General features: G+C 46.2%; 1 protein-coding gene across 5 annotated transcripts in view; it reads right to left on the bottom strand.

The window, feature by feature from the left end:
* Positions 1-23,930, bottom strand: part of Ctbp2 (C-terminal binding protein 2) — a 136,723-nt gene that overhangs the window by 35,156 nt on the left and 77,637 nt on the right. For 2 of the 5 annotated variants that reach the window (XM_028772513.1, XM_028772515.1), the window contains one exon: positions 5,169-5,328. The exons of 1 other annotated variant lie outside the window; for it this stretch is intronic. In XM_028772513.1, coding sequence (XP_028628346.1) covers positions 5,169-5,226 — 58 coding nt within the window. In that variant the 5' untranslated portion in view covers positions 5,227-5,328. Of the gene's footprint in view, positions 1-5,168; positions 5,329-16,172; positions 16,281-19,473; positions 19,566-23,930 lie in introns of all 5 variants that reach the window. 2 more of the 5 variants (XM_028772514.1, XM_028772516.1) reach the window with 2 other exon arrangements.

The following is a 23,930-nucleotide window of genomic DNA, read 5'->3' as shown; positions in this document are numbered from 1 at the left end:
AGAGAGAGAGAGAGAGAGAGAGAGAGAGAGAGAGAGAGAGAGAGAGAAGACAGGGAAGAGAGAGAAGACAGGGAGGAGAGAGAGGAGAGAGAGACAAGGCATGGGCTGCAAAGCTCTTTCGTGGGACCAGGAAGAATGAGTGTCCACCCTCTTTGTAAATCTTAGGAGAATCTGTGCTTCTCATGGTCCAGATGCCAACCATTCCCCGGGTCGGGCAGTGCGACAGATGCCGAACTGCACTGCAGATGCTAACACTTGTAGCTTCTGAAAGGGAAGAAGGGCAAGGCACGGTGGGGCCAGGTCTTATCTCCTGATTCACCACAGTCCATGGATCCATGGTTGCCTGCAGACCTACTACTACATAGCTAAGATGGGTGCCCTGGTTCCTCTCCCTAGGAAATCATCACTGTCGTAAATATGTCCAGGAGGAGGGAAGTGGACCAAAAAGAAACCAGGGTGGGAAGAGGACCAGATGGCCCTGGCCAGCACTGACAGGGTGCCTGAGCACAAGCAGCAATGGAATCAGGGCACCAGTGACTGGAGTTTACTGGAAGTGGTGGGTAACGGTGAAAGCAGCAACCGAAAGAGCAAACTGGAAAAGAGCAGGGCTACCTGTGCTGGGGTCTCCAACTGCACCCCACATCCCTGAGCCCCGGTGGAGAAGCAAACCGGCTCACATTAGAAATGGGATGAGCACAGCCACCCAGGTGCAACACTTGCATTGGCACCAGACCAGTGATTAAGGGATAGTGAATTCAGCCCGGAACTTAAGAGTCTTCTCGGCAAGGGAAGGCCTGTTCAGGGCTGGGTGACACTATAAAACCCAGGTGCCCGGGAGCAGGGAGGCTGGACTCCCACAGGCGAGGGTCAGTGCTCCTATTCTCCAATAAGACAAAACGGGATTTTCATCGCCTGCAGATTATGGCTTTGGCTTTCCTGTCTGAGCATTTCTTTACAATGCTGAGTGTGATCTGGGACATTTGTTTGTACTGTAGAGTTTTGAGCTACGTCTAGTTGACTATTGTATATTTATTTACACAGCCAAAGTAATTGCAGCTAATCACTTAATTACTGGAAATGTGCATAATTGCCTGATCTCAACATATAATTAAAATGTACAGCAACATTATGAATCCCATTTTTAAGATGTAGGTTTGGGAGCCTTCAAAAGACGGCTTTATTGAAAATGATCAGGAGTACCTGTGGACCATAGGGTTCAAGCCTGTTCCTATGCAAACCCAAGCAAATTCACAAATGCATACTATATTCAGTTAAAGAGAGACAGGTGAAACCAAACACCATCTTGAATGTGGAAAGTCAAATAAGAAAACCAAACATGACACAAAATGATCCTGGACCTTTTGTACAGGTGCTGTGACAGGAAGGTGTACAGACAGGCCTCTGGAAGACCCCATTAGCTGACCCATTCTACCAAGCCCTCAGTGGGGTTTGGGCAGACTTCCTCAAGAGTGCGGAAACAAACATCTTGGGGTTCTTAGGGATGCTAGAGCATGCAGGCGCCTGCTTGGGGAATGCTGTGCTGAGGCACGGCCACAGTGGCAGGCAGATCCAAATCAGAGTGGGAAGACACGACTCATGAAAGCACCCTGCCCCACTTCTGCAGCACTTTCTGTGTCCTTGGTGACCAAGGAGACAGAGAAGCCACACTTCTTTTATTCTGTGCTCATGAGACTACTCAGGAGACGTATCAATCACAACTTGTATGTAGAAGCAGTCCACACTGCTTCCATGTATTTGCTTTTTCTGTATTTGTCTTGCTTATCCTAATTCAGCTGATACCACTCTTGGAACCGGTTTCCACCACATTTCTAAAGAAGCACAATGAACTAAAATACCTACTTTATCTTTTTCTCCAAATCACACCCTCAACAGCTATAGGAAAGGACTGTGTTTAGGGAGTGACTCTACCCTACCTAGTCCACTGTAAGATGGTCATAGGCAAAGCCATAAAGGAGCACTACAAACCCAAACCTTGAGTTAGCTCTGCCAAGCTGAGTAACAGCAAGCCTGGTCTCTGACGGATAAATATTTGGGAAAAGCCAAACCACCCTGGCATGATCCAATACAGTATTCAAATCCTCTGGTAAGTGCAGTCCACAAATGCACTGCGTCAATTATGTCAGCAAACCAGAGAGAAGAAAGGCAGCACCTAAATTATACATCAGAGAGAAAGCAGGTTCAATCTAGGGACAAACAGCCCGTGTTATCAAAGGCTCTTCTGTAATTATTCCATACAACGTACTCAAGGATTGTCTGAGAGCAAGCATCAAGAAAACCAGCAAAGAACAAATTACAGATATCAAAAAGGGTCAATTACAAAAGCACATTAAAATCTGGCTTTTAAGTAAGCCTCAAAAGATTTTATTATTCCAGCTGATTTGGATGGAGTCCCAAAGACTTTGGCTGCCCCTTCAATATGGAGCAGAGATGTTTTCTGGGTATGTATATATGAGTGGAGGTCCACATTTCAAGATGAGGTAGAAAGTCAGGGCTTCAGGACATGGTCCCCAGCACTAACTCAGAGAGGAACATGTACTCATCCCCTAAAGAGACTGGGAAGAGGCCGAGTGGGCTTCAGTGGAAAGCTCTGGAGAAGAATCCTCACAGGGATGAAGCTAAAATTTCATCTGCTCAGCTCCCATGGCACTGAGAGAAGCTCACCCAACTCTGCCAAGGGATCCCAGAAACAGTGGGTACAGGGTACAGGGTAGCAGGTATTCGATGAAAGAGATTTAAGGGATTGTTAGCACTATCAAGATCAGCAGATCGAAGCTCTCCAAAACCCAGGGTCAAAGAGTTGCTACAGAATGTAGGAGACACATGCATTTGATCAATCGAACACAAAACCAAAGCCGGATGTGGTGGCACTCACCAATAAACCCAGTATTAAAGACACTGAGACAAGAGGATTGGTCAAGGACAGCCTGGTATACACAGCAAAACCTTATTGCAAAAGATAGCAAACATCCCACTTACAGATCATACTTCAGGACGGGATACTGTAGGATACTGTAGGAAAGGGCAGGACAGTCAGACAGGCTCTATGGAAATCTAAGTTCAACAGGCACGGTGAGAATGGATAGTTATGTGGTAGCTGTACAAGGCCGTCAGTCTAAACAGTAAGATTTACGAGAGCCGAGCTCTCGGAACAGCTAAAGAAGGAAGAGCGGTCTTGGGAACCAGTCACAAACCATCAACTACTCAATAAAACAGGTGCTACCTATCCAGATCTCTCATTCAGGTCACATTTGCAACAGCTGTGACTTTCTTAGACCTTGGGCAAACAGGACTACAGATGAAGAGCTACACCTGGCATACTTTGAAACACGACTGCGCCTAATTGTGCAACACGACGCACATTTAGATAAAGATGGCACTGAACTTTCCATTATAAATCATGGCCAAAGATCCCCAGTCACAGATAGAGGGATGGGTGAGAGTTGGTGAACCACGTTTGGGACAGAGAACATGATCAATAGCTGGCTCAAGTCTTAAGTTGTGGAAGTTGACTCACTACAGGCTTTCTGGAGAGAGGATTCAGCAACTAACCTCAATGAAGGTTTTTTTCCCTGCTTAAAAAAAAAAAAAAATCAAAGTCAATTTCTACAATCAGGTGAGGCCAGATTGTGGACTATTTATTCTGTGAGCCACTAGGTCCCAATCTTCTATCACACTGATCTTTCCAACGTCTAAAAAGATGCCAGGTTATTATCTGAGACTGAGACAACCAAACAGAATGTGCAACCCCCGACGGCTACACAAACGGACATGATAAACACAAGATAGCTACAAACAGACCGATTCAGGAGACACGAACACATGATCTGCATCAGATGGATCTCAGGGGAGGTTTATGCTATTGTGGTTATGTAGGAAACTCTCCTAAAAGGAGACACATGCCATAGGGTGGTAACAGGAAACCACTGCCATCTACGAGCTTGTCTCAGATACTTCTGGAAACAATTCTCACACACACACACACACACACACACACACACACACACACTTATACCTCATTTAAAAAGTAAACAAATGTTATCTGTTAGTAAACACAGTTGAAAGACTACTGGTATTCATGACGCTAACCTGTCAGTCTTTCTACAGGGCTTAAACCACCTTGTCAGAGACCAATAGCAGAAATTTAGTAATTTTAATGTTTACCTTTTAAAAACCGGTTAAATGCCAAGCTCCATAAACTAAACTATAGCAGAGCCCAAGGGACATGGGGGTGGGGCTCTTGCATACTTTGCACAGAGTGCTCAAGGGCTGTCTCAAAGAGAATGGCTTTGATGTCCCCATCCCATGTGGCTTGAGCTACATCTATTTAAAGGACAAGCAATTCCATATGGGTGGCTGCAGGGGAAGAGCGTGGGGGTGCCTGTGAGCTAGTAGGCCAGCTATTGCCTGTGCACCCTCTGCTACAGGCTCGAAAGGGAGCTAAGGCTAGCCCTGAAAACACTCCCAATAACTCCTAGACAAGGCTAGTCCTGCAGCACTGACTCTAGGCTGACATAGTCCATATAAACCTCGAGTTGCAGGCTTGGCATTCTTTGCTCCTCACTAATTAGGAAAGGACAGTGCTTAATCAATGTTTCGGAGTTTTATCCACAGGTTTCCATTAGATTTTAATTATGTTTATTTTTCCTTTCATGAATAAAACACTTCCAGACATTTTCAAAGATACTGAGGGCTTGAAAACATCAAGAGGGCTAGAGTGGGCTCCTCGGAAATATCTTGGAATTCATTGTTGTAAATATCTTAATAGAAAACAGATAAAGTCTAGAAACTTCAGGAAGCTAAAAAAAAGCTGGTCCTGATATATGGTGTCTTTCATATGCAAAATAACCCTAGGTATATGGAGGGGGGGTAGAGGGGAAGGTAGCTCATCGCCTACAGCCCTCCCTCATGTTCCACTAGCCCCCACACAAGCCAGGCTTTGTCCAAAGCCAAAGAACTAGCCAAGAAAGTGGTGTGTGTGCCACAAAGCTGGTGCCTGCAAAGGTAAGGGGTGGGGAGAGACTCCAGGGGTCCTAGTGTCAGAGTGTGACACAGCCAGGCCCGGCTACCTCAAATGAGCAGTTCTGAGAGGATCTGAGTGAGGGGCTACGTATCTTTCAGGAAAACCCGCCAACCGTGCTGGCTCTTACCTTCACAAATCCTGTCCAACCGCTGCCGCTTGACTTTGTGCTTATCCACAAGGGCCATTCTTTATCGAACTTTGCAACTCTCTGATTCAAAAGGCAAAGCAGTCCGCTAAGAACTTAGGGAAACTCGCAGGAGTCTGCGTGCATTGCGCCACTATGAACCCTGAAACAAGGAGAAAAGAAGCCTTAACTCTCTGGAGACCTCCAGGACACAGGCCAACAGGTCATTCATGACTTCTGTCACTTTCTAAGAGGGGACCTGCTGCTCTGGCATGTGGTGCTTTCTCTCCTCCCAAAACATGGGTGGAGGCTGCTCCACTAGAGCCTTAGCAATCTCCTGTTTTCTTCCCTGCATCAGTCAGAAAGCAAGCGGGCACAGAGAGGAACGTTTGCCACTCATTGCTGAAAACAGCAAACGGCAAGTATATGGGCCTCTCATCTATGGGCACCAATTACAGGCCAACCTCAATTATTTCAACTCCAAGGCCAGAGACAGCCGGCTGGATCTGCCATTTATTTCTCCGAACCACAAAGTTCTGCACAACTAGGAGACAGCCTTACAGACATCTCTGGAACACTGGGCTGTAGGTCCTATGATATCATTGCAGTGGTACCATATGCACACTATGGCTAGCTCCACAGAGGCTCTCGAGGCCTGCACTGGGCAGTTTTTAAAATTACTTCCTTTCCATGAAGGATCTGCAGGGGCCACACACCAAAAAAACCACAACACAGAGCAGCACAGCACAACACAACACAAGCTCCCTGCTACACTGTGTAAGAATGGGCCTGCCCGTGCCATAGAACCTTCCTCAAATGTAGAAGGGGCTGCAGGGCACTGACCTTGCATTTAATCCCACATTCCTCAACTGGTAGTTCTGGTTGAGCAGTGGCTGTGAAGCCTTTTCTAAGCATTCTCATGATGACTCAGGATCAGGAGGAAGAGCCTGGTCCACATATGCTAGGATCCAAAGTACTCTGTCTCTTAAGCACCAGCTCACAAATTACAAGGCAGGCTCTACTGATTCTCTCCTTCAGAACTGCAGCCTGTCAATCACTGTGAGAATAGTGGGGACCCTTCACTGGTCTCCTGTTCTTCAATGCAAAACTTCACAACAGGTGTGGTTTTAATATAACTGCAATGCATGTGTACACACACACACGTGCACGCACACATGCACAGGGCTGTCTCAGCTATCAGGCGAATTATGCAGAGAAAGAAGAGGACAGAAAATTAAGGCTCAAGAGAAATCTGGTGCTGTATGGGAGTGCTGAATGCTAGGAACTACTTCATCAACAGTCCAGACACAGGCCCGACTACTAAAAGGTAGACACATTCTTGGTAATTAATGGCTAATTTCCCAGCAATGTGGCTGGAAAAGCATCCTAAAGATTTATAGCAATAATTATGTGAATTTGAAGAAACGGAGAGATAGTTTCTAACCATATAAATAACGATCATAATATCCAAAGGACACCAACCTCTAACACAGGGAACTGCCTGAAATAAGCCAGTCACCACATGTACATGTGGATGCAACTCTGCTGTCACCATTGCTGGGCTCTCTCATAAAGGCAGCCAGCCATGTGTGAACAAGCCCCTAACCCCAGGAAAATGGAGACGGGCTAGAAGAACCAAGATCTATGAATGTCAGCCACAAATGCACATCGGAAAGCCCTTTTACTTTGCTGAGGCTGGGGCTCCGATGTCCACACTACTATATACCCCCTCCTAGACTCTGGCATGAAAACCCAAGCCTTGTCATTATCTACCTCATCCAAAGGACAAGCCAATATTTTTGAAGGGCCACGGAGATAAAAACTGCCAGAGTTATATGACTGGTGGCAGGACTGGCTTTGCAGTCTCCTCCTCCAGTGAGGTGTAATTATTCTTTTTGCTTTCCTTTGAATTTTAATTTGTATAACTAGATGGCTTCTTGAAAAACTGATAAGTAGAATCTTGATCATGCAATCAGAGAGATCAGCCAACAGCTTACACAAATGTCTTCGTCTTACTACTTAGACTGTGACTGAGAGCCATGCCTGGCTTTTCTGTTGCTCTTCTGTGGAGTCCAGGGCAGACCCTGAGTGCAGGTGCCCACCCACCACATCAGCAATGAATACAGACTTCAGCTGGAACAGCCAGTATGAATTTTGCCCATACTGGGGGCAGTGAAGACGCTACCTACCACCCACTCCCACCACCTTTCTGCTTTTAAAAAAGGGGGAGATAAAAGACATTTTCCCTCCAATGAAGTAAGCAATTTATGAAGACTAACACAGCCACTGTACAAATGTCAGGGACAAACATGTCTTGTAGTGGAGCTACGCATGATGGCCCACACTGCACCAGCCATACTGGCTCTGGGCTCCTTGACATCAATCACAGAGACGTGATTAGGTTTGCCATGAAAACCAACTTTGCCCTGTAAGTTAGTCTTTACTCCCAAGTCATAAACTTCCAAAGGAATTTGTCATCGATGGATATCATTAGTTGAAATGTTCAACAAAAATACAAAAGTACACGTAAGGAAGGGCAAAAAAGAGGCAATGCTATGGTTCTTCTATCTTTGCTGAAATCAGAACTGGAATCATGGTAACAGGAAAGGCAGGGGTTCCATACAGGAGTCTGGGCCTCCATCCTGGAGACTGGGGCTCTGCTTATAAAGCAGGAAAGGCACTCCTTGTATGCCACTACATCTATAAGAGACAGAGGAGACAGAACGCGCATGAGCCTCTAGGAAGTGCTCCCTCGTCTTGCGTGTTTGGTCTTGCACTTCCTACATCAGCATCCCAATAGTACACCAGGCCTAAAGCAGGGTAGAGTTCAAAGTTAAGAGGAAAGTAGAGTCTTCTCATGAAGGAAGACGAAGGGGAGACGCCATGAAGTCCAACCTCACATGAGAGAACCAGAGGAATGCCAGGCCTAATCCTAACCCTGAGAAAATTGTAATGGATCAAAGTGAAATGTAATTTACAGTAGTCTTCCCAGACTGAGGCGCTGTTTTCCACAGCTTCAGTTACTCTGGGTATATTCAGGTCTGAACAGCATTACATTTAAAGCCCACCATTTCACATTATACATGGTTCAGAGCATCACAATAAAATCTCGTCCCACGTCCCAGCTGGTGCTGGAAACACCCTGCTGTCTCTTGTATCCACGCTATATATGCCTCTTGACCGTTAGTAACTCAGTAAAAGTCAGTCTTTGGTTATTCAGTGGATCCTTACAGTGTTGACGCCCAGATTACAGTAACTATTTTGCTTAATGCTCAAAGAACAAGAGTCATTAACATTGACAATTTGGTTATGCTAATAAGCAAAGCCAAAAAGCTCCTCCCGTGAGTGGGAAGGTGAAAGCGGCGCTCATCGCAGGTGCATGCACATGCAAGAGGAAACGCACATGTCATACAGTAAGATCTGGTATTCTCTGCTTATCGGGCATCTACTGCTGGTCTGGAGACACAGCAGCCTGGAAGAAGGAAGTAATGATGTATGTAAGCCATAGATTTTTAGATAAGAAAGCTGATCAAGAAGCTACCGGCAGGTGTCACTTCACGGCAGTGTCAAAGAGATTTGAGAAAAGAACAAAAATGAAGAGCAACCCGATTTTAAAGTTATCCACCTTGACATTAAACATCCAGGATTAAAGGCAAAAGAAACCACTTGTCCAAGTTTGGGTAGATAAGCATTTTCCACCATTACCAGTGACAGCCACCTCTCGGCCAAACCAAACCAGCACGGAAGTTGTATCACAAGAACCCCAGTCCTCACCAATGTGTTTTTAACAATTGCTCTCTGTTTTGCCGTTCTAGTTCAGACTCTGCAAAGCCGAGGTCAAGGGGAACTGCAGAACAGGTGTGCATCTTCAATGGCGTCTCAGAACAAAGTGCTCTCAGAACTCATCCTACACCACGGCAGCTCCCTTCTTTTAAGGGACTCTACTTATCATCATGCCAATAAAGAAAGAACGAGTTTTGCAACAGTTAAAAAGGATTCATTATCATTGTAGTTAAGTGGACACACCTCATTGTTAATCACAAACTAGGCTCAGGTTTAAAACCCAAGTGGTGGAGAGATCTAATGCAAACAGAAAAGGGTCTCTATACCCAGGGGTGTGTGTGGTCACGCTGGACCCCCTCTACAAGGCCTTCTTGTACACATAACCCAGGTGGGGCACAGGGAGGACCTTGGACCTGTCTAGGAAAAGCAAAACCCCTGCTGTTACGAGGCCTAACAAAAACACCTGCCCAACTCCTTGCCTGGACCCAGAAAAACACAAGCCACTGATAAGGAAGCCATTCTATGGGCTTTAGGAGACAACCACGGCCAAGGGGTTCTTATCCTGAGAAGAGAACTATGAGGAACTTTCAGAGAGCCAGGGAACTATGGGTAGACCTTAAGCATGCCTGTGGGAGAGTAACAGCCAGACACACCAGGGATGTTAAACAAAATTACTAAGTTTGCAAGGAAACTATATATTCATTTCTGAAATGACTCCTATAGACAGAATGTTTGGGTGTCCCCTGAATCCTTCCATGGTGGAAGCAGTCCCTCGACATGTACCATGAGCCTTCTGTACCTCATGTACCATGAGCCTTCTGAGCTCCCATAACCTGGAATGATTGATAGCTGTCAGAGAGGATTGTCACGCTCTGAGCACGTAATAGATTCTGTAAATGTTCTGGATTCCTTTCTTTTTCCAGTGTGGGTTAGGGAGTGAGAAGAGAAGACCTCCCTTTCCCAGAGTCCCCCATTCAGGTCCTAGAGGTATCCTAAAAGAACTCGATCCTGAGATGAGCACAAAGTTTCACTCAGAGACAGGCCAGTCCACCATCCAGTAACAACAGGAAGCTTCTTCTTCTCTAGGGAATGCCCTGCAGCCCAATGCTGCGTGATCCGGTCACGTACTGTCAGTTGGTTAGAACCCCATCCTCTGTCCCCAAAAGCACAAATACATGGAATGCACACATAGGTAGCTCAGTGCTTCAGCCATGGCATCTTTCCAATCTGCACAGATCCAGAATATGGAAGAGTGGGAATTTATAAAGGTGACATGTACTTTTATTGCCTGCCTCCAGCCCAATCACTGTGATTCCATACTAGAAAAATAAAATCGAAGCCGGTCGGTGGTGGCGCACGCCTTTAATCCCAGCACTTGGGAGGCAGAGGCAGGCAGATTTCTGAGTTCGAGGCCAGCCTGGTCTACAGAGTGAGTTCCAGGACAGCCAGGGCTACACAGAGAAACCCTGTCTCAAAAAACCAAAGAAAAAAGAAAAATAAAATCGCATACTATGTGATCACATTGACTCAACTAGACTAATACAGATTGTGAAAACGAAATACAGTCAATAATTTAGGCCAGCTCAGATTGTGCTGTCAGGGTTTCACAGAATCTAGAGGGTACGTGTTGGTGATTGATCGCTGGCCTCTATTAACTTGCATATGACCCTGGATTTGAACTGCAACTTAAGAGGAAAAAAAAAAGAAGAAGAAAAGAAAATACGTTACACAGTTTGTAAATCCAAAGAAACAGATTCACAAAGAAACACTGTGCCGTGGAAATCCACCAGGCCGAAGGTGGACCAGTCATGGTAGGGGGCTGGGGGATTAACTTCAAAACCATGGTTTTCCTGGAATAAGCAAGTGGTGTGGTCCTACTTTGAGCTGGGACTCTTAGCCCATACAAACACATTCCTAGTGTCAAATGCGAGCCTCAAGACTTCTGTATATTTTTTGCTTGCTAAAAGTGATAAACAAGGCATGAGAACTTAAGCAGAAAGACCCTTTCATGTTCCTAATTGGTTGTTTTATTTGGGTCATGTTGGGAATCCAACAAGGGCCTACAAATTCTACAGAGACTCTCTAGAATTTTCACACATTTTAAAAGCCCTTGTCCTCTAAATATGCCTTGAAAATAAATATTTTAATTAATAATAAAGGCAGAACAGAGAGGGATAAAAGCAAACAAGCAAATGTCCATTCAAACCAAGAAGCATAGAAATGACAGCATGTGCTCAGGTTGCTCAGGCTGAGAAGTCGCTAACTCTTCCCTGCCTGGGGTGGGATGTGTGCTCTGTGGCTAAGGAGCCTGAGTAATGAAATGTGATCTGTAATCTCATCTTCTATGAGACAGAATAGCTTGTCCCTGCTGCAAGAGAAATTTCAGAATATTCTCATTTGACCAAGTAGAGAATGCCACCAACAAGAGAGAGCGTACACAATACTGGAAGTTCTCACAGAATGTCTGTAGAAGGGTCACCATACAGGTGTTGGGTGGGGGTGATGACCCAGTACCTCAATGATCACTGTGGGCAGAGTCCATAGTGTGTGACAAAAAATTGTGCATATACAGCACATTTCCCGGGGTTCAGTGATGTGTCCAAGCACAGGTAGGATGGCCACCAGCAGCCTGGGCCTGGGAGTCAGACCACAGTGAGACCTACCAGGCCATGCATCTTTGAGAACATGGATACTAAAGGGTATACACGAGAGGCACACTAGATAGTATATCACTATATTTTAATAGTGAACATGGGCTGGAGAGATGGCTCAGTGGTTAAGAGCACTGACTGCTCTTTCAGAGGTCCTGAGTTCAATCCCCGGAAACCACATGGGGGCTCACAACCATCCGTAATGAGATCGGATACTCTCCTCTGGTATGTCTGAAGACAGCTACAGTGTGCTCATATAAATAACATAAATTTTAATAAATAAATAAATAAATAAATAAATAAATAAATAGTGAACACAAGTCATTATAGTAAAATAAATGCTTGGGCTTACTGTTAAACTATTTGCCTATGGAAAAATTACTAGTTCTAATATAACTATGATTTAGTTAAAGTGAATATGTATGAAGCCATAATGTATATCTAGTAATGGCAACTTTAGAGGTTAGTTACAAATTACAACAATAAAAAGGTTTTTTTTATCTTAAAATCTTGATTAGTTTTTGTTTTAAACACATCTGCCTCTTGACTTTGGTTTGATTGCACAGAAGGCCCTGACTCTGGATTGTCAGTCCATTTTGGCAGCATCCTGTTCCTTAAGAGACCTAAGTGGGTTACCTCTTGACATGGTGAGGTCCAAAACATGTGTTCCAGTTCTTGCTTCTTACAGTCTATACCTGCTTATCACGAAAGCAATTGGAAAAATAAGACAAGTTCTCCTGCCCTCTGGCTAACCTGTCTTGCTTCGAGCACGATCAGCCCAGGGGAAACATGGTCCCCAGCAATGAGGCTCTTAATCCAGCAGAGGGCACTGCTCACCCTGCCTGGACATCCCCAGACTGCAAAGCCTAGATATCTTTGCCTGGGTCTCGATGTGGACTCCATAAGAACCCAGAGAAAATAAGTCAGATACCCTTGATGGAAAGGCTGAGCACTGCATGTCTTAGGAAGCAAGAGAGGCAGACGGCACCTGGCTTCCCTTCCAGGCGTGAATGCTGAAGGATAGGCTATGACAAGCAGAGAGTACTGTGCCAAACCTTCCCCATTGTCTCACACCTCCACTGAGAGCCAAGGTCCCCCTTTCATAAGGCAGGCTAAGAAGAGGTGGTCGGAGAGGCAGTGAGTTTCCTGACCCACAGTGTGGGGTTTTGACCTGCAGAGGGGCACGCACTGCCCTAAGGGGCGATTTTCCATTATGCTTGCAATTCTCATTCAGAGATGTGTGAACCGTGGTGATGGATGATGGCAACAACTTGGCAGTGACAGGATTTAAGACGGAATAAATAGGAGGGTAGACAGTCCTGCTACAGCCTGATAGAGTTTCCATCAGATTGAAACTTGGGGGTGATAGAGAGTGCACACAATTGAGCAATTGTTCCTTGACCCTTTGTTGTAAGACTTCGGAGTAGATGCCCTTCCCCTCCACAGCAGATGCTAAGCAGGGGGAGGGAAAGTAAAAAGGATTTCCCATTTAAATAAAATTATGTTCTGTTAATTTAATTTGGGGAGGAGGATATACAATCAGACATGTGGGGGGGCATAGAACAACTTTCTGGAGTTGGGGTTCTCTCCTTCCTACCATTTGGGTCCTGGTTTAAACTCCAGATGTCAAGCTTGGTGGCAAGTACCTTCAGTCTGGTACTAAGCTACCTACCTCCCTGACCTGGATTTCCTGATTTTTACATAGGGAGGGGCTAAGGCCAGCAGAGCCTCCATCAGCCTAACCCACCAGCTTTTCCAGTCAGGAGCCATGGAATGATGCAGGAAAGGAGTTTGCTTTAACCTAGTGATGTTATAGGAGGCACACCATGCCCCACCTAAGCCCAGACACTCCCGAAGACAACATTCTCTGGCCATTACTTTAAACACAGCTGCTGTGGCAACAGGATGCCACTTAGAGCACACAGCTGGTTCTTGACTATGATATGGCATACTAGTTTTTAGAAAGAAATGCCCCAAAATGTGGGAGATGCCACATTGGCCTTGAGGAGCCCCCAATTCCATCTCCATACAACCTTCAAAGGAAAACATCCTTCTCCTTTGCCATGATTCTTCAAAAAGTATCACAAAGTACCTGGTGGCCAAAGAGAGGCTAACAAGGACCATGAAGGAGGGGTTTTGAACTTGTAATTGTCCTGCCTCGACCTCCTGCTGGAAGTTCTATTACAGCTATGTCTTCAGAAAGGCCACAGCACTTAGTGAACCTATTGAAGGATTTTTCTCTGTTCTTCCCTTATTCTAAAGGGACAGTAAGAGAAAGCCCTAATCCTTGCTGCTCATCCTATATGTGTAGTGGTCGTGTCACCCCAGTGAAAGGTGGCTGCCTTCTCCAGTCACCGTCCCAAGTTTCACCAAGAGCAGGACCCACAGCCGTGTGTGGCTCCCAGAGTTCAATGGCTGCCTGAAATCCTAAGGCCCAAGAAAAATCAAGTCTCTGCCACAGAGGACAGGAAGGAGCAAAGAAACGGGCAGCATTCGACTGGGCTACAGGGCCAACATCCCAGGTGTGTGAGAGGGTGGAAAGAGAGTTCTTCCCCGCTCACCTCTAATACCTGGCTCTGAAGTTGGCCTGGGGACTCTGATACAGTGGGAAAAATCTCAAGTTTTAGGAGGAAGAACAATCAAATGGGAAGCAGACACAGCCTTGTTTCTGGAAAGCAGGGCATTGGCCAGAGGCTGAGCTCATGCCCGCAGAGGAGCTGCTTCCTCTTGGGGGACCTTCCTGAGGCTCCAGGGACAAGGACTTACTCATCTATCCAGTCCCTTACAGGTTTGGCCAGACCCAGAAGTCCACATATGCAAAGATAACAGGGAGAAAGAAAACCTACATCTTAGCTTAATGACCAAATCCTTCCCTCACCTGAGGCAGAACCTAATTTTCCTATAAGTTGCAAAACAAAACAAAATCCCAAACAAAAAAATCGGAACCTGAGCTCCTGGGCTGGGGAGATGGCTTGGGGGGTTAAGAGCACCAGCTGCTGTTATAGAGAATGAGGGTTCAGCTCCTAGTACTCATATGGGGGCCCACAGCCTCTGTGAATCCCAATTCCAGAGGATCTAATGCCCTCTCTGGCATCCTCAGGTACCAGGCATGTATGTGCATACATACATCATACATGCATGCCCATGTGCACACAAACATATGAAACAACAACAATAATAATAATACTTTTTTTTTAAAAGGAGATTTAGACCTTGTGGTTGGACATCATTTAAGAGTTCTGTGGGATGGTGAGTTTCCACAGCAAAGCCCTGCTTTTCAAATTATTTACAAACAAAAATTTATTATGAAGAATACTGAGGCTCCTGGCCCCCACAGCCTGGCATCCACATCCTTCTGCAGTATCTGCTTGTAACAAGCAGAAGGATCAGGTTGGTGTATCACTTCAGACATCAGATGAAAGACAATTGTGGCTTCTAGCATGGCCTTGCTCTTGCTGTCACTCTGGGAAGGGCCAACAGCAGCCATCTCTATCTTTTAAGATGCCCCATGGAGAGGCCTGAGCAATCTAGCATCAGTGAGAACCAGGGTCAATATCCAGACTGAAGTACCATGGGTCTCTGTGGCAAAACACCCTAACCACAGGCACCCAGTTAAGCTGGGCAGATTTTGACCCTAGGAAATAAAGATGACCAGGCTTTGTGGCTTAAATCTCTACATTCTGAGGTAATCTGTCACACAGCAATAGATAAGTAACAGAACCCTTTACGCAACCCATCAAACTTACTATGGTCACTGATAGAGTGCAGTTCAACAGAGAGACAAAGCCACGAATCCATTTGTAACGCTCAACAGCTAGCTCCATGGACCTACAGGCTGGAGAACACTAACAAACCTACCCAAGGCTGTAAATCCCAGCAGCCTGTGCTAACATTAGGTCTGTGATATATCCACTCTGTGAGCTCCTGGGGTAAACTCTATTCTGCTCACATCAGCAATACCCAGCAGCCCCAAGAGTGGAACGTCTGTTGCTATTTTCACTTACCCCAGACACTTAAAATAAATTCCAGGGCTACACTCCACACATACACGGTTAACTAAGGCACCCTGGGGTCTCCACATTTACTCATGCGTACCCATGAATCTGGGTGGCATTAGAAACATCTATCAGAGCATGGGTCTCACATTAAGAATACATCTCCCAGGCCACCCTCTGCAGATAATTCTCTGGGTAAACAGGTCCTCCGGCTGAACAACACCTATTAGCAAATGTGAGCTCCCAGAGTCAGAAGATACAGGTAAACTCCTCAAGGCAGTCCATAAGTCTGCAGTCCCAAATATAGCTGGTTCTTGTGATGAGAAACCATTAAGTGTGAGTTTAAAGATGTTGAAAGCCCCACCTGAAACCCAGGAAGAACACAGAAGCTGCAAAGTCAGAAGTGGCCACATGTGTGCAAAAGCTATGTGGCCACATGCACAAGAGGTTTGTTATGCGTGCCCAGAGTAATGCAGTCAAAGGCCTCAAAGCCTGTGTGGTCTTCATGACTTCACGGAGGCATGGCATCCCTGAAGCCTACTCCCTCTTAAAAGTCACCAAACCCAACAGCTGCTTACCTCCAAATAACCAGACTTTATAAGGCCAGCTCATCCAGTCCGTGCTTTCTTCCGACCCTATCTCTCCCAGGAATAGCTTCGCTGCAAAAGCTTATTTGAAGCAAAAGCCTGGAAACAATGGAGGGAGTCAGATCCAGCCCAGGGGACCAGGCTGAAAACACAACACCCTGTGGCTTAGGACCACTCAAAGGCCATGATCCCTAGAACCCACTGGACTGGTTTGAAAAGGCATTGACAGGAAGACAAAGGCCAGGGGCACACAGACCTGATGTGAGCAGAGCTCTCTCTCTCTCTGAAGGACAAGACTGTGGGAGAGGAGGAAAACTCCCAGCAGTTGTTGGAATGCTTTACACAGGTAAGCATTCTTGTTAAAACTCAGCATGCAGAGACACTTCCAAGTGGGTCCGGGTGGTCAGTCACACATGTACAATAGCAGCCCATCAGACTGATGAACCTGACACCTAAGACCACCCAACACAACAACCATCTGGGTCTTCATATCAGTTCTCTAGCTGAGTCTCCCAAATTTCAGATTTTTGCAAACATAGGCATCTAAATCCTACCCCAGAATTCTAAGAGTAGGCTATTGATTTAAGTAAGGGCAGGGAGCAGGATGGGAGGGGCCTGTACCTGCTACCTGCTGAAGGTTCATTCCCTAATTTTACAGAAACTTTACAGCTCATTTTACAGAAAGGCTAAGAACCAGCTCTGTCTTCTAAAGTTCTGACAGTAGCCTACTAACTCCTGTGCTAGTCAAACTAACTCCTATGTTCTTAGGACCTCTAGCTGGTCACTCTCAGATCCTGCAGGAACCAAGGGATGGATCCACTAGGGTCCTAGATCCCAGGCCACACCCTCACACAGAGTTCTGGAAGGTTTTCTCCTGGCCCATATTATAATCTGTGCTTGTCATTCTGCGATCTCCCCCAGTGTAGGAAACACTAGTATCCCTCTATTCAGCTTTGGGGCATGGAATGCTATGGGACACGGGTCAGAGCCCAAGCTCCACACAAGAGCCAGCAGGGCAGAAGCCGGGCTGCTAACTCAGAAGCCAGGGCAGTAAGAGGGAACTCAGGAAGGGTTAAATGGATTTTGAGAACAAAATGGATGAAAATGGCTACAATACAATTTGATGAGGTCAGCGAGGATGGAGGCCTAATGACAGTTGTAAGAAAAAACATCTGGCGGTGTCAAAAGGTCGGCAGGAAGTGAGTGGGGCTTATATGGCTCTGATTGGCTGGACTGATACTCCTGGAAAGAGACACACATGGCTTAACTTAGCCCTAGAGGGTCAACAAAACCCCTTTCAATTGTCCTCTGACCAGCTCCGCCTCTGGGGTCCCCTGTCTGGGATCCTGACAGGCAAATAGTCTTTGTTCACCCACAGAGGGTCACTGGGGCTGAAGCCCTCTAAAGCAGTAGTCTTTGGGGTGTGGCAAATGGCAGGTGTGCCCTCTCTCCTGGGCCCCAGCTTCATTTTGTCCTAGAACATGGTTGGGTCACTCCACTAGCACATGCTTCAATAAATCCATCCCCATGAAAACCAAAACAAGAGCTTCCTTTGGAATAACAGGAAGTGCTGGTACACAGTATGGCTTAAAATAGGGCTCATTTCATCTGCTGACAAAGCTGTGGCCTCAGACCCAGCTCACCTCTCAGGGCTCTTGCAAGAACCCAGGCTGTCCCCCCAGGGCTCAGGGGGCCTGGTCTTTGTTATGATCAACCCTGGCCCATCTTGTTTCCTGTTCGTAAGCCCCAAAATGGCCTCACGGGAAGCCAGACCCAGCCCTGCAGCAGGGATCAGGTCTGGTGCTTTCCATAAACTGTGAGGCTTGCTTGCGTCCTTCCCGACACATTCGGAATCAGTGACTGTCTGTACTCTCTGGATTCTTAGTTTTAAGGTAAGCCCAAGCTGAGAAAGAAACAGGTCTCTCTGTGGACATAACCAGCATGCAGTGGGGCAAAGCTGGGTGCATCTGAAAGGCTAGGGTGGAAGAAGACATGAATGGCTTCCATTTTTCCCAAGGGTACTCGCTTTAAGGGATACAAGCACTAAGAAACCCTCAATGAAACACTGAGATCCTTCCACTGACAACCTCAACACCAAACATAACATGGCTGGATCCCTGCACAGATCCTTTGCAGCATTCTGTGCATGCTCCTGCCTGCAGCCCAACTGCCTAGTCCTCTCTCCGTGTGGTCTTTTGCATTTATGCATCTTTTAATTTTTGAAGGAGGGTGGGGAGGAACAGGGTCTCTGGTCTGAATCCATTGCTAAGCATGACCTTGAATTCCTAGTCTTCCTGAGGATTAAGCAGACACTCCACTTATGCAGCACTGAGATCAAACTCGGGGCTTAGCAGAGGCAAGGCAAGCGTTCTACCAACTAAGCTACAATGTCAGCCCTGTCATCTTTTTGAAAGCTAAAAGACCTTACAGACTGAATCCTGTCAGTAATGGGAAGCCAAGACACACATATACAGAGAATCAACTAGGCCAAAGTGACTGCTCAAAGTTCACATGGATTTTGTTTCTTTATCATTAAGAAAGGAAAGATTTGGGCTGGAGAGATGGTTCAGTAGTTAAAAGCACTGGCTGTTCTTTCAAAGGACCTGGCTTTGCTCCCAGCACTCACGTGGTAGTTCACTAACACCTGTAATTCTAGTTCCAAGAGTTTCAAGACTCTCTTCTGGCCTGAGGGCACTGCATGATACTGACATACATACATACATACATACATACATACATACATACATACATACCACTCATATACAGAAAACAAAAAGAAAGTGTAAAAAGAAAAGAGAATTTATACACAGAGGTTCATAGTGTCACCAAGGATAAGACGTGTACTTTTTTTCCAGGCATTGAGTCATTAAAAAAATAATAATAAAATGATGAGGTGGTGGGTGGATGGATAGATACAGACAGACAGACAGAGAGACAGACAAATAGTGCGTGCAAGCACAGAGCCAGATATTGGCAGATACTGGTGATTTCTTCTGCTGGCTTATACAGGAAGACAACTACAGAAAGCTACATAAAGATAACATACAATTTCATATCAGGCAACTGGAAAATTGTCTCTAGAAATGTGAAAAGAGAACAGGCTGTATGTAGGAGTCACAGAGCACTCAGAGGAAATTTAGCTTGGATTCAAGAAATGCCAGCAGCTATTCGGATTCACACCTATTCAGATTCACACCTATTCAGACCTATTCAGATTCACACAGATCCTAGGGTGCTGAACCAGACACCATCACACCTTTCCCTTCTTGACAGTCCAAAATCGGGGTTTTACCTTCAACTTTGACCTCGGGAGCAACCATCTATGGGAGCTGAAGCAATGGGATGGTGGCTCACAGGTGTGTTGCCAGCCTTTGTCTCTGCTTGCTGTGGGGGCAAAAGGGTGTGCATTTAGAAGATTGTGCAGGGTTTGGCTTTGCTGATCTTTTGAGTGAGACATCGAGACAGAAAACTGGCTCATCTTTGTGACAGTTTGCTCGTGAGTTCAGCAAACCTCAACACAAGGCCTGCTGCCCTGCCCTAGGATCATCTCTCCCAAGGACAGATCCAAGACGCCAGGCCTCTTCTTTGGAACTTGCGGGGTGAGTGGATGTGAACACGCCACTCAAGTCGTTCTCTGACTGAACACTAAGGAGGATGGACGTATGCGGCTGTGCACTGGACCCACACAAACACTCCACGAGGCACTTATTTTAAGGCACCACCAGCTATTTTTACCCTCCCCAGAAACACTGGAAAGGGAAGCTACACAGGAAGACAAAGGCTGCAAGCCTCCTGAGCTACCCCACTTCACACTTCCACTGAATCACCATGGAGTGCACTATCCACTTCTTTGTCACAGGGACAAATCTCACAGGGGATTGAAATCTAAGAAAAGTCAGTCAAAAGAAGCTTTTAAATGAAAACACCATTTCTCCCCATCAGCTATGATACTCCACCTGCAGTGTTTGGTGCCGCGTATGTGGCAAACAGGACGCCACTGGACCGAGTGCCTATGCTTAGTCGGACACCTAGGCTTCAGAAGTTCCAGAGGCTCCATCTCACCACTGCCTACAGTTATGTGTAGGATACTCCTACAGAAGAGATACTGGAGTACCATGTGGGCAGACCATGGCCAGGAGACAGGAAGCTGTAAGGAGGGGTCTTAAGGGAATACATTAGTTTTATAGTGTCGTATAAAATAAAATAACCCACTTTCCCACAGAAGAAATAAAGCTTGGTCCAGGACTAATCCACACGAGGAAAGGAAAGGGAAGAAGGGCACGTAGTGTGACATCTGTGTATGATTTATGCTGTTCTGGAATCTTCTAGCTAGCCCAGGAGGTATGCCTGAGGGCACCTCACAGCCAGCCCCTATTAGACCCTGGCCTTGCAGTGCTGGCCTCTTACTGGATTCCTGCAGAGGCAAACAGCCCTGGTATGTATCATTTTATTTGTACTCAAAACATCCTTCCTGGAGCCAATCCAACACGATGAGCACACTGTTCTCAACTAAGGCCTTGCCAGTATCGGGAATGTGTTGGGGCTCAGCAGCTCACTATAGCAAACACCTTATCCTCTGCTGCAAAACAAACAAACAAAAAAAAAACAAAACCAAAAAACAAAAAAAACCAAAACAACAAAAAACAAACAAACACAACAAAACAAAAAACCTTGCTGATGGCCCATGAGTGGAACTGCCCCCTCTGGTGGAGCACCTGGCAACAGGCGAGGCTCAGGGGCATTCACTCCCTGAGGCAGTGAGTAGTTCTCACCCCCAACTCACTCAGTTGCCACTCTGCCCCTCACCCCTAACAGCCTGTGGCAACAGGTGTAGTGATAAGAACATTCCGGAGCCCACAGAGCCCTGGGCATCTCAAATGTACTCACTTGCTCTCTAGAAACTTAAGAAATGGGTCTTGTTACCCTATTCAAAATTGTAGGACATGTTCAGATATGGGGTGGAGGGGAGGGGAGGGACCCTGAACCTCGGAGGTCCGTCTGTGTCTAGGGTTAACAGGACCCATACTCTCACAGGTTTTAGTTCATTTATTTTAAATGTGAAGATGAAGGGCCTTGAACCATTGAAGAGGCAAAGGCGAGTAAGTCTGCAGCAGGGCTCAGAGGGAAGTTGGTACACAGGGGCCAGCTGACGCCTGGATTCTCCATCCCCAGTTCTAGACAGCTGGAAAGAGGGGTGACCTGAACTGGGAGGTACATGGGCACTCTCAGAACTCAACTCATACTGTGTATTTGACCAAAGGAGGCTATCTTTGTCTTTTAAGAACTCACAATGCAAAACAGCACTGTTAGGAGACACTGGGTAAGATCTGCTTTTAAAAAAAATATAGCAGGGCATGAGTTTGTGACATAGACCAGGTCTTTAGCTTCCATAAACAATGCTTTCACAAGCACACACACACACACACACACACCATACACACACACACACACACACACACACCCTGCCCATCTATGGGCTGAGGAGATGGAGTTGTGGATAAAGTGCTAGCTAACCTTGTAAGCAGGAAGACCATGCTTTGATTCCCAGAAGAGCCAGGTGTGGTGGCATGCCCTTGCAATCTCAGGAAAACCAGTGGATTCCTGGGTCAACCAGCCAACCAGCCTAGCCTGCTTGGTGAGTTCCAGGCCAATGAGAGAGACCTTATCTCAAAGGGGGAAGGGGTGTGCCTAGGGGTGGAGCTTCCGAACAAAACCTAAAAGGGCGTCCTCTTGGCTCAACACATACTCAATAATGAACATGAATGAACAAACCAAAGAACACACACACACACCTCCCAAATAAAACATGTGAGATGGGGAAAGTGTCATTAATTTTTTTTTTTTTGAAACTGTTAGGAAGGCCCAGGGAACAGACACAACTCTTCATACAGTAGAGTGTCTACTGAAGCCCACGAGAGCACTTAGCTACAAGCAAGACAAGCCTCAGGAAAGGGCTCACTGAGCATCCACTTTCCTGTTGGGCCTCTGGGAAGCTGGGAAGTTATGATCACTTTTTAGGACCAGGCTCCTGCAAAGTTACTCCCAGCCAGGTCACTCAGGCCCTCCAGTAGTGCCCTGGGGAGCCCTGAAGAGCTGCCCTGACAGACCTTAGCCACCACAGCCCCACTACACTGCACAGCTTCCACTAGCCTCAGCAAAAAAGACCCACAAGTTTGCACAGTCACACACAGTCACCAGCTACAGAAAGTTTGCTGGAAAGCTAAGTAAAGTTATTCTGGGCACATCTTGAAGAAATCTGGATTGTGTTTATCTGCAAGCTACATCTGTAAACACACCACGAGGCCCATCATATCCCAAGAAGGAGCAAGCATTCATGCACTGCCTCTGCCCTTACCAGCAGAAACCAATGGAACACACTAGGCCACCGAGGAGGCCATCCTAACACAGCAATCCATGACATTCCTTACACAGAACATCCCTTACACAGAATTTCCTAGTTCTTCTCAATAAGCACAAAGACAAATTTCTCATCCTTTGGCTTCTGTTGAGTAGAAAAAAAATTAATTGCCACATAAAATTGCTGATTCCTACCAACTGAAACTCCACAATTTATCACTTCACGGAGAATGCAAACTCAGTAGGGGCTTAGCTACATCACCTGAAATATTGTGGCGTTTTCTGTGGGTGACAGTTTTAAGAGGAATGTAAAGTTTTGTGAATTCATCCAGATAGGACAAACTTCCAATGTAAACAAAGACATCAGGTGGTGAGGGCTTCCTTGTGTGCTTGTCACAGGATTCTCAAAGCTAGACTCCTCTCAGAGCCTTCTCTGACAACACCAAGGGTGGGGGACTCGTTTCCAACTGTCACCAGCCACTTCCCAGGCTGCAGCATCGCACTACACAGGGATGTAAAGGTGACCCAATTCTCTGCCCCTACCTGTACAGCTCATGGTTTCCTTTGTATAGAAATCCAGTTTCTTAAAATGCATAGAAAGTAAACCTCTGCCAATAGCTTGTCTTAATTTTTTTGCAACAGTCATGAACTTGTAAACATCTCAAGAGTTCAAGACATTTGGGGAGTACCTCAAGACAGAGGAGCAAATGACAGGTACATAAAAGAGAGAAGGGGCAGGTGGCATCATGCTCTCTGAGGGCAGAGTGTCATCTTTATTTGACTAGATATACCTCATTTCATGGGCTGCTTCTGTTTACCTAGTCTCTGCCCCATGGTTGTTAAGGTGCCAGTGGGCCATTCTGCAGGGCACTCTTCTCACGTGAACAAGGCCAAACATGTCCATTCTCTCTTTCCAGTTATGGTGAAAGACTAGGAGTTAAGATTCCTGGTAGACAACAGAGGGACTGCCATGTCTACGGTAATAAAGGTGACGAATCTCCAAGAAGACTAGCTTCTTCCTCAACTTCCTGACCTCACACCAAAGCCTGACAACTTGTCTCCCATGAGCTGGACCCCAGCTGATGCACTGGTTCAACAAGTCTGAGGTTGGATTGGTGGGTGCCAGACACAGTTGCGGGCCAATCACCACCATCTGTGTCTTCAGACTGGGCAACCCTAAATGAGTGTGTGTGTGGGGGGGACCTGCTAGGCTCTAACTGCCCCCCCCACCCTCAAGAAGAGAGCAGGGGTCCCCTCTTGGCTTTCCAGAGGGTCTTTTTCTCTGTGTCAGCTGCATGTGTGTTTCCTTGTGCCCCAGTAAATGTCTTTTCTTCAACTGTTGGTTCTGTCTACAGTGTTTGAGGTTGCTCTGCTGCTGCTACCTGCTGCATT

Source organism: Grammomys surdaster, unplaced genomic scaffold (genome assembly GCF_004785775.1).
Source record: "Grammomys surdaster isolate TR1022 unplaced genomic scaffold, NIH_TR_1.0 214, whole genome shotgun sequence".
Classification (NCBI taxonomy): Eukaryota; Metazoa; Chordata; class Mammalia; order Rodentia; family Muridae; genus Grammomys; species Grammomys surdaster.
This window is presented reverse-complemented; position numbering and strand designations above follow the sequence as displayed.